Source organism: Camponotus vicinus, unplaced genomic scaffold (genome assembly GCF_025532165.1).
Source record: "Camponotus vicinus isolate PSW18456_S1 unplaced genomic scaffold, iyCamVici1.0 SCAF_7, whole genome shotgun sequence".
NCBI classification, from domain to species: Eukaryota; Metazoa; Arthropoda; class Insecta; order Hymenoptera; family Formicidae; genus Camponotus; species Camponotus vicinus.
In genome coordinates, this window is record NW_028141979.1 from 5,185,911 (window position 1) to 5,198,466 (window position 12,556).

Genomic DNA, 12,556 nt, shown 5'->3' on the forward strand with positions numbered 1-12,556 from the left:
AATTGAGGCTGAATTTGTACATACAATTATAGGAAATACAAAAGCATTTTCATTTTTTCGCAAAAAACTTTCTAAATATTTTTTTTAACGTTGCATTTAGATTTTTATATTGCATTGTAATATCAGTTATATTCGGCACATATATAAATTATAATATACGTATACGTGTATATATATATATATATATATATATATATATATATATATATATATAATATATATAATATATATAAGTTATATAATTTATTATGAAAGTGACCTTATTACAGCCATACGTTCTGTAGAACAACTTATGTTTTGACAGTCTTACAAAATTATCAGATGCCTTTTTAAAGCAATCTTAAAACATATTTTTAGAAAACATCCTCAAAACATTCTCGAAATATTTTATTCACAGAAAGTATTTAAAAAAAAATTGCAAAATATATTTTCCATGACTCTCAAAATATCACGAGAATATTTTCATTCATCATTTATCTCTTTTTCGCATTATATGTGAAAATATTCTTTTCGTATATATAAAAATATTCTCAAATAAAAAATACTATTTTCGAAACATTTCCAATAGATTTCTAAAATGTCCTCAGAATATTTTCAGGAATATTACAGAGCTTTCTCTCGAAAATATTTTCCCTTATCAGTGACAAACTTATTCGCTATCAGAGACACAAGTATTTCCTCTCTGCAGTCCCTCCGTGTCCGCATGAACCTCGCCGTTACCGAAATAAGACACCTTGCTGTACTTGTGGACGGATTTGCGTTTGCGGATGCACCAGGTCAGCACGAGATAAATGATGACGGCAATCATGAGGCCCAAGTTAATCAGGAACACTATGGTCATCCTGTAGAACCATTCCGTGGATTTCAGCTTCCAGGCAAGTCCGCTCAGCGCGCACAGTGTTCTTCCGTTGCTCCATGTGAATAACGAGTCCACATGGCAAGTGACGCAGTCAGCGTCGCTAGGTCCCTTGCATGATAGGCAGGAATAATGGCACGCGGTGCAGAATACACCAGATTCGTCGTCGTCCCGGATCGCATAAGTCCCGGACGGGCACTGTCGCAAGCAGTTGCCATCGCTGTGGTACCAACCCGGTTTGCACACTGAAAAATTAGATATACCATTGACGCTCTTCGTCTTTGTCCAGTCGAGCTTGTATTGTGTTGTTGCTGTTGTTATTATGCATTATACTTTGTCGCTCTCGAGTCGATTACATATCGTTGTGATATGGCTTTAATAAATGTGCATGGTTTTATATAAGAAGAAATCATATTGATGAGATTCAGACAACTGAAAAGCCATATTTCTCATAAAAAAATTACCGCTTTTTTAATTTAATAGAAATTAATTTTTTTGGATAGTTAAGCAAATAGATTTACTTTAAAAATTTAATTAAGCCGTATGTATATAATCACACGATGCATAATTACGTGTAGTTTAGTGTGAGTTCATGTATCGTAAAAATATATAAAATATGTATATAATAAAATATATATATCTTAAAATAAAATAGAGGTAAGCGAAATTTAATTCAGATATGTGCGGATTAGGCTTTGGCGAATGTCGATTATTTTACGAAATTTATCAATGTTCAAAGTTATTTACGCAAACTTTTGTCCAATTCATATCACATATTGAACACTATTAAAATATAAATTCAATATTATTTTAATATGAATTCACATGAATGTAAAAATACAATTATTCGTTATAAAAGTTGAGTCTGCTTTCTATACAGAATTTGTTTTACGCGTATAATGCAATATTTTCTATATGCATATAAAATTACATGAAAAATTCATCAATCATGATTTACGAATATTTTTTTCTATAACTGATTAATTAAATATAAAATATTCATTGATTGAAACGTCATTTATTTTGATTCGCCCAGGCCTATAATATGCTCCCACTTGCTTAAACAAACATAAAAATGTTTAAAAGAATAACATTAATTTGTTTTCTAATTAAAATAAAAATTGAAGAAAATAAGTTGATCTTCGAAAAAATGCAAAACATCGATTTAGCGAAGCCTGCAACATTACAATATTCAAAAATTGCAAAGCATGCGAAAGCATATGTGAGCCATGCTATACTTCGTTTACAAATCATACGTAAACATAACATAAAATAATATTTATCTGAATGCGCAATATATCAAACAAATGAAACGCATACATAAATGCTGTTTTATTACATTTGCATGTGCAGCTTTTATTCTATCCAACAATATAAGTCTATGGAATTTATGTTTTATGTACATATATATGCACACACATCATATACATACTTATAATAAATTACATATAAATAAATTATACTACCATTCTTCAATGTTTACTCGTGCATTATGTACAGAGTTTTGTTTGTAACGAAATAATATTCTCTCTCATTAGCCTATAAAATAAAATAAAACACAAAAATAGGCGATGGAAGATTCGTGCGTCATAGTTTTTTATCAATTCATAAAATTTCTTTTTATTATGTGGCATTTCTTATAATTTCATAATCTTTTCTGCAAAATATGCATAATAAAAAATGAATTAAATAAAAAAGGAGAACGTTATGAAATATTTCATTAGATTGTACAACTATTATATATTATTTTTTTTACTGATAACAAATGTAATGAATATAAAAAAATATATTCTTTATGATATCACTCTCTCTCGGCACACAATATAATTATTGATAATTATTTTAAAAAGTAAAATAGCGACGTATCTTCTTTAATATGCGAAAAATATTTATAATTTCGATTCAATCATGCGCCACCACTACACTTTATAAAATAAAAATGCACTATGCATATAAAAACATCCTCACACGATTAATATTACCGTCAATAATTTGAATAACTATACTATATCGATCATATAAGATTCATACTGATGGAACAAAATCAGTTTTTATTTGGCGACAATAATTGTATCAGCGCGAAACTACTTATAACAAGCATAATTTAGCTACCAATAACTGGTAGCGGAATAATAAATGTGAAAATCTCTTAATACAGGAAACAAAAGCAAAAGCGAAGCAGAGATAAAAGTAGAGAAAGCAGCGTCAGCGAATAAGAAAGCAGAGATCTCTCAGCAAAGTACGTGAAACCTAAGGTAATGCGTCTATTTCTCGGAAACCTTGCGGCGAATTCTGAATTACATGATGCTTCCCTTAATAACCTTAATAAGCTATAAGTAATATCGTAATATTATATATATCAAGAAGCTTATGATTTCATTAATCATTTATATAATGTAAAATGTGAAAGATGACGCAAAATACAAAATTAAGCAGAAAATATCGATTCGTGAGCAACGGTATTTATTATCAATATAATTTTCTCAGAAAGATATTGATATAGTTGTTAATATTAACTAGTTTTCCGTATAACATTAATTCTTAAATTAAATTTTTTATGAAGTAAGAGTTTATTGAAAATTGATATTTAATTATTAATTTTAACTTGTCCAAGTTCCTTATCAACGTTAATAATTCATTAATGAAGCTTTGGATTAAACTTTAAGACAAGAAATAATCATGTGAAAAAAATAAAGAATATACAGCTTCTTCGAGATATTTAATGTGGAAATCACGATGGAATAGACAAGTTAGAATATGCAAAAAAAACAAATTTCGATCCTTTAGGCATTCAGTACTTTTGAGAGTAGTAGTAAATCGCAAAGGATTAAAATAAAGGATGTAATATAGAAGAAGAAGTAAGACTCACCGTGTTGGTGAAGCGATCAGGGATAGGGCTGTTTATTTTTATTTTTGTGTGCGATTGTGGATATGTGGATGTGTGGTTGGTGATGGTTGGTGATGGCTGGTCTGAGAAAGTCTGCGTCCGGTACTCTTGCCCCCACGGAGAGCCCAAATACCTAGATACGTTTTCTGAACCTGCTATGGGATAAAGGGATGAGGCGACATACGCGTGACAAGTTCGAGACGATTGTATCTTTCCGTTCACATTTTATAAATAACTTGATTTTCGTATCGACGTCCTTGGGTCAGAAAAGCTTTCTCCTCGCTTAAATTATGTTGTCAAAAGATATTTTGAGAAACGCAATTAAGAATAAATAAAGAATATCCAAATGACATATGTTATTTTTTCTTTTACTGAAGCGAAAAAATGAAGAAAAAATCTGCTTCGAGTTAATAAGAAATTAAGTTATTTAAATAGCTAAATTTATATATTGAATTATATTGAATATTTTAATATTGGAGAAATATAGTTCTATTTCTCTTTCAACAGAGAGAGTGTTGATAAAGATAGAACTTACAAAACTGATTGCATACTCGTTTTTGACATTTTAACAGAATTATGGGTCGTAGAACTGGTTTTGCGTAAACAAGAATATTGAAATAGAGAGATCGCTGATATTCGACTTAACGCTCGAATGACCCGATCAAACTGGTTCATGACGTTGATGAGTTCTCGATAATACACTAGAAATCAGGAGTGTCCGGCCGGGAGATGTTTGCATTGATTAATCATCAAATTCCTAAGAATTACTACCGCGTGATGGATTAACTATCTCTGTCCCAATAAGATCGCGATAACAGATAATCGTACCAGGACTGTCACCAATTTATTCATTTTTCAATGTTTTCCGTATTTGTTTCAAGACAGAATAAATAAATAATTAAAGGAAAAAATTAAAGATAAAACACATTTTTAACTTAATTGTAAGGATAAATTGCGTTTTCGGAAAATGTATTGATAGAAATTATATGAATAATCTTGAATATGTATAATAAAAAAAATATATATAAGTAAAAATAAAAAGATTATACTCAATCTATAGAAGGAGTAAAGGATATGTATTTTAATAATATTTGTGTTATATCTTTCTAACATTAGAATACAATGATTTGTTAGACTGGAAAAAGTGTCGCGGCGAAAAAATTAATTTTAGCGAGAAAATTAATTTAAGCTGCGAATTACAAAAGTCAGCTAATACACATACGTGCACATATTTGTATTATTTATCTCAAAAAGAAGGAGCAAAGAATTGAAGAACTCTATTAAATTTCAATGATGCAAATACACTCAAATGTGAAATGGTCGAAAATGAATTAGAAGACGCTTTGAGATCGCAGTAAGTGCAATACAAACACATTTGCAAAGTGCATCGCATGCATACGCTGTACAAACAACAGCGTTTCGAATGAAACATCGTGATGCAACATTTCAAAAGCAGGACCCATTTATCTGCAAAATATCTAAAATAATGAAAATTTTGAGAAACTAATTAATTAGTATTTGACATTAAAACTCTATTATTTAAATATATTTTTCCTATGATTTCCAGTTCTATTTATTGTTATTCAAGATATAACATTTTATGCATCATTATTTTGTTAATCATGTAACATTATCAATAATTTCCGAAATATATCTATACATTCCCCCTAAATTAAAAAATAATCTAATAATTAGAATTCATACATGTGTTAAAATGATATAAACTGATATCATACAATAATTTTCGCAGTTTTTATTAGTTTTTTAATGTTTATTGTAATTATTCATAAAAGAAGAAAACGATAGTACTTTCGTATGCAGCAAAATTAAATTAAACTTTATACCAGTGTTGGTTCTTATTTAACATTTTCAATTTTTTTTCGCTTTATTTCAACATGACGTTTCCCGTTTATTTATTTCTTCAAGTTCTTTTTTTCCTTTTTTATTTTGACTTTTTCTTTTTTACGAGAGAACATGCTATTACTGCATTATAATTGCATGCACTTCGAAAGATATAAATAAAGTTAATGCATATTTAGAAAAGTTCATTTGTCATGCATTATTCTTAAGAAATTAAATATTCGCTTAAATATTCAGTAATCAATTAGTTAGAAAGGCTTAATGAGAAATAAATGTCTTTATAAATCAGCATTTTTTAATAACATTCATGTAATTTGTTTTTGATAGGCGCAATTCAAAAGCACTAATAAAATACCAACTTTAATCAAAATATTTATTAAATTTTTCAGGTGATATCTTTAAAGGAAAATTCGTCAAAGAGATATTAATATCCTACATCGCACATATCAAACACGAGCTAAAATCGATAATTTAGGCACACATAATGTGATTGATTACATAGATTCCGCTTAGATTTCAATTTTAACTATTATTAATAAAAAAATTATTTATTAAATAAAATAATCAAAGAACAATATCCAATTATGTTTTCTTCACATCATTATATATTATGTTTGCAATATTAAAGTTAAAAATAATCAATAATGTGCGACTTGTAAAAATTAAATCGCAAAAGATTCGTAAATCTAAGCAATGACTCCAAAACTAACATTAGTTTCTGGGCATTAAGGTATACATATTATAAAATAATATACTTGCAGTACACTTTTCGTAGTATATTTCTTCGCCAGTTAATCCCTGCAGTAAATATCAGTTTCGATCTTCAGCCAGTGCCTAAAGACTATTGGTGTTGTTATCGTTGCTTGGATTTATTCTGAGATAACGAGCCAAGAATTTATTTTTTGTATATATTTCTTATTTTTATCCATAAATAATTTTAATGTTTTATAATAATTCGTCTGATTTGTTAAAAGACAATTTATTTCACTCTTGCCAATGTTCGTAGAAGATTTATTTGTGATCTTTCAAAGTATGATTCCAAAAACATGAGAGTTAAAGTTCCTTTTAATCACAAAATTGTAGTAAACCATGCAATCGAAATTTTACTTATTGTACTATTTCATTTAAAAAGCAAAGCATGCTTCAGTTGACACATACCTGTACCCTCGACTAATCGAGATTAGATCATGTTAAAGCGTCAATCATGTTAATTGGATTATGAATCGCAGATTAGTAGATTAATAGCGGACGAGTAGGATCGTATTAAAAGGATAAGCGGATAAAGGAGTCACGTCACATTCGTACATAAATTTATTAAATAAATGATCACTCTCTTCTCATTGCATGCCGATTAAATAACACGACCGTGTTTAGCGGATTCATCGGCGTGATCAATTGTATTTCAGTTCAAAGCCATTATTACGATTAATATTTACTTGTTGAATTTAAGTTTCTAATCCAGACGCACTTCATTTTCCGATCCATCTGCTTCTGCTTTATGAGAAATAGCCGTGGATTAATAACGTCCACAAGATAATTATTCAGGAGCTTCTCCTCTTTTAATTCGTTCATGATATACAAATTTTAATGTCGCATATAATGACTCGTAGTAATTTTGCCATTGCTTATACAATATATTATGTATATGTGTACACATAAATGTATGTAGCAGAGGCATTCGCGCCCCACACGAATCGCGCCTCCTCCCGCGTCCTTTCCTCGCAAATTACTATATCGGGCTTATGTTTTCCTTCGATGCGAAATCTGGGGTTACATTTCTTCAATGGTGAATCATAGTAGCAAAGGAAAGAGTAAAGCCAAAAAAAGAAACGAACGGAAAGGGGGATGAGTGCGCGAACGTGAACGTGGCGCGAGATGCGCAATCGCAACTCGCACTTTTTTTCCTCTCCTCTCGGGAACTCTATAACTTAAGATATGTCACCTCTCCAAGCAAGATACATTTTACAATACATACAAACATTTACAATAGATACATTAACAATATAGCAGACAATAACGCCGAGACAGCGCCAGACATCCGGCTCAATTGAATAGTTCCGATTGAATAGATCGTGAGATTTGCGTTTGCGAGTGATAATGATTTTTCATATATATATACGTTTATAAAGTAATTATGCGTATTGCATTTTGTGCATATCGCATAGATTTTTCATACGTGAATATTACACATGTAAATATGAATATTAAGAAAAAAATGCTATCGAAATTTTATTTAGATAAGTCATTGATGTAATTTTTTAGAAAAAGCGTTTTGTTTTGCATAATTCTCTTATATATTTTTATATATTTTCTCTTATTTATTTTTATATTATTTAAAATAAACTAATTTGTGTTAAGTACGAAAAAGCGCAGTTGAAAAGTGTTTTGACATTTTGGATTAAAATTAATGAAAGAAAGAATCTTCTTTTTAAGAAAATAGGATTTTGTTTAAATGATATAAAAAATGCGAATAAAATTGTTATTGTGATTTTTTTATCATCTTTTTGGAAATTAGAAATTTGACTAACATTTGTTGAGAAATGTAATTAAAACGAAATATGAAAATAATTCACGAAATTTACTAAAGATTTCTCAAATTCCTTCAGTCGTGAAAATTCAATTTGGGTATTTCTTTAGTCGACGTTCACACCACGATCCTGTGAGAAATGCACGTTGTGTCATATAATGTGAATTATTGTCGCGATTGTACCACGTGAAATCGGTGGCGCACAGCATCGAATGTTAAACGTCAACTCGCCCGTAATTGCTCATCTAAACGATTTGACCGAATTTAATTTGGAAAAATCGATTTTCTCGAAATGCGAGTTTCAAGCTTGCACGGTCACATTTTCTGCGCGAGCTAAATTAAATTAAGTACGAAATGCTTTCATGTGAAATTCATGGAATGTCGACATGAAGAGAAAGCACAGAGATATAGTGATACAGAGACATAACTCTAGTATCTTCCTTTGACAAGACTAATGTCCGAGAAACGTCAAAATATATATTAAACTAAAATTATATTGAATTTTTAAAGATTTATAGGAAACAAGAGAATCTTCTTGCTTATTTATTTGATACGATCTATCGAAGGTAAACACTACAACGAATATGAAATGATAGCGCCATCACTCGCGTAATAAACCACCAAAATCCTGAAATAAAATTGCAAGGGAAATTCAGCATTCTCGTTATCGGAAGATCGATGCTGTCTCTACGCAATGTCGCGAGTATTGTACATTTTGGAAGATACGTCACACCTGAACGAATCGAAATACATCCAAAGTTCCTTGTACTACTTGTAGTATCCACGTTTATATCAATTTTTTTTTGTTTTCTCGAAAACCGACACTCCGTCACATTGGTTAATATAATTGACTCTTATTCTTAAAACTGAAATTCGCTATACATATAGATAATCGGTCTGTACTTTCGTTTTTCGTAATTTCATTTTTTTTCTTTCATGTTCTCCTTTTTTCATCTTATTTCCTTTCACTCATACACACATTGCATACACACATACACACACACATCTCTCTCTCATTCTCGTCTTGCACTCTCGATCTTTATATTTCTTTCTTTCTCTCTTAGGGGATCTCATTCTGAAGCATATAATAAAATTCTCTCTCTCTTTCTCTCTCTCTCTCTCCATCTCTCTCTCTCTCTCTCTCTCCTAAGTTAGAACCGTTCGCCGACTCTCGATACAACTTTCATCTTTTCCTAAATAATAGTGAAACGAGATTTTACGCGGCGAACACGATTCGTCATGAAAAATCACCGGTTCTTTTAATCGACTTGCTCGTTCTTCTTTTTTATATTTATTCCCAGTATGGGAGAAACTTCGTTACGTCATCCGGGTTTGACAGGTGTCACTTTGCGAAATCGCGGATTAATCGAAAAATCGCGGTTAATGCATTCTCAAGTTGTGGTGCAAGTTCCACGAGAAAATAATAAGAATCACGCAGCGTTCCACGATTTTTTCGCTCGCAGAAAACGCGAAGCTCGACAAGATCCTCGAGAGTCAATACGTTAGGATCCATATTCTCACCTCACTCTATTGCTGCATTTGGCGCTAAATATAGTCGCAATAATAAATATAGAATTTCGATAGCAAAGTATTATTTTTATAATTTAAATTCGATCACATTTGTCGATCTCAATATAAGATAAAATTCATATTTAGCGTTAAATACGCGATAAGAATATGGAATTAAAGAAAATTGACAGATTTTAAAATACGTGCAGTTGTTTTTTTCAACTCATGACTGGTTCTTTTGTTACAATTTCTTTTGTTTCAATTTGCAACAATTTCTTGTATCAGCAAAATTGCAACTTTTATTTTTTTAATTTATCAATTTGCCATTTTTTTCATATCTATTTCTGTTGAAATTTTATTTATATTTTTGTCTGTCGTTTCTTGATATTACGAGCGTTCTCATTCTTATCTTTTGTATGAGAAAGAAAAAAGAATGGATTCACACGAGTTGAGAATTAATAATTAATCTAAATGAATTGTGCAAATTATGCAAACGATGCAACTCACTATATTTTAAGTACCAAATGGCAGATAATTAGATGCATATATGCTGCGCGGAAGATGCATGATATATTTATGATATATGGAAGCATATTCGCTTTTAATTATAGATATCTGCGAAAGATTCCGCTTAATTAAAAATAATTTCCGCTTAATTATCAGGATGCATAAGTACAATTTAACTGAAGATTATCTTTTTGCAGACATCGACAAATCATCTTTGATAACATCAACTTAAAACATATATATACCTCGAATTTTTCTGGCTAATTACTAATTGAGAAAATTATCATTTATTTTTTCGTTCTTTCTTGCATATGAGAACGAACATTATCCACCTAAGTACATTCATAAGTCACAATATATATAAATATACTGACTAATTAATTTGCTCCTTAAATTCACTAATTAAAAAGATTATTGAATTTGAGACGCACTAATGATAATGGTATGCCTCTTATCAACTTTTCTCACTTAATTTCGATCATTTATAGAACTACAGAGTGGCCTATAAAAAAATGTGTTCGGATTTTAAGTTAAAATAATTATATAATTTTATATTTTTATTTGAAAACTATTACCTTTCTCTAAAATTATTTTTTCTCTCTAATACAGAATTATGTAAATTTACATATTGTTAAGTTATTTTATGTATTTAAATATATCTCAAAAATATTATTTTTTTATTTATGTAAGAGCCAATATTTAGTAATTCAAAAAAAGTTCAACGGTTTTGTTGCCTTATCAAAAAGTCAAAAATAATTTTCTATAGACCATCCTGTATATAACGTTTCGTAAATTAACTATCGAAATATGGTAAGTATGAGAAATAAATTTCATAAGCGTATATTAATTTCGCAGAACAGCACCCAGCGATTGAATTCAAATGATATGTGCGTGAACAGTTTGACATTCTGTTCAAGGATGATAATAATTACGGCATCAGCGATAAATATGCAACATCCGCTTATAATGATATGAAATGTAATAATAGAATCACAACGTATAACAAACTAATACAGCTGCTATATATATTATGTTACCTATATGAACGAAATATATAAACATATGTTATCGATAGTTACCAAAGTTCTTCGATAGCATATTCAATATATGTTCACATTTAAGCTGTGTTTATATATTCTCTCTAAAATTATATATTCTCTAAAAATATACAATATGTACCAAACGCTCGTAGCTAATGATGAATTAAGAACAGATTCTTATGATTAGAAGGGAGGAACTATTCTTGAAATAAAAACCACAGAGATATCAAGATTAAAAATAACGTAAGTAATTGAAGAAAGACAATGCAAAATAATATATAGATAATTAATAGAAAGAGAGGAAGGGAGAGTGTATGCTTATTGTTTATCACAATCGATTGATTTATATCTTTATAACATTTTTTTAACAAAATTGATGATAGGAACGAAAATAGAATGACAGAAAAAGAGCTGAAGCAGATGTGAATGAAAATATAGGATGATGTGCATTGATGTACCGAACATGCGGAAATCGAATCACAATCTCACGCACGTATACACGCAATTTAAAATACAAAGATTCTCTGTTGACCTTAATCGAGAAATTTGCTTATCGATTTTTGTCGATATTAGAAATATAAACGGATAGATCTCAAAAGAGTTCTGAAAAAAATAAACACATTTATCTTGAAAAATAAATATATAAATAATAAATTATAAAAATTTTAATTCTCTGTTTCGAAAATTAAACATTTTTATTTAATATTTAACTGAAATTTAATTCAAATACATCTTGCATATATATGTTGTTTCATCTCTCGTAAAAAGATTTAATTCAATATCTCATATAAAAATTCAATTTAATACTTAATGCAAAAATTTAATTTGGCGGACTCTTACTTATCGTTTACGAGCGCGAGAATTAAATTCTGACCATTATGAAGATATTTTCAATGATAAAGTCAGCTAATGTTACGGATTTGTCAAACCATATAATTCGCAGTCAGTCCGTGAATGTAAAATACAGATTACAGCATAGATATTTCACCCGTCAGAGATTTTCTATTTCATTCGTGCAGTCATTAAAATTATTTTCTCGCGAACGGGACGTTTCACAAAATGCTGACCAAGCCGCTCTTTTGATCAGAGATGAAATTCAGGAAATCTTCATCTGCGAGTCAACCCGCCTTTGAATTTTCATCCTGCCTCAGTCCGCCTTTCGCCGGTTCAAACGACATCAGAGAATGCTCTCTCGATGTTTCTCGCGATACGACGTTTTTCCTCCGTCTTATTTCGTGAAAAACGAATCTTTGATTAAAGGGAACCTTCACGAATACTGGTGACCTGGTGAAACTAGTTTCTCACATCATCGACCGCTCAAAAAAATCACGAGACGATATTTTTAGATATGAAAAAAAATCTTTATATCA

The 12,556-nt window shown here is 30.0% G+C and overlaps 1 protein-coding gene across 1 annotated transcript in view; it reads right to left on the minus strand.

Moving 5' to 3' along the window:
• Window positions 1-248: 248 nt before the first annotated feature.
• Window positions 249-12,556, minus strand: part of LOC145975095 (proprotein convertase subtilisin/kexin type 4-like) — a 205,024-nt gene continuing 192,716 nt past the window's right edge. The window contains exon 13 of the mRNA XM_083105253.1: window positions 249-1,101. Within this exon, the coding sequence (XP_082961379.1) occupies window positions 650-1,101 (452 nt within the window). The 3' untranslated portion in view covers window positions 249-649. The remainder of the gene's footprint in view (window positions 1,102-12,556) is intronic.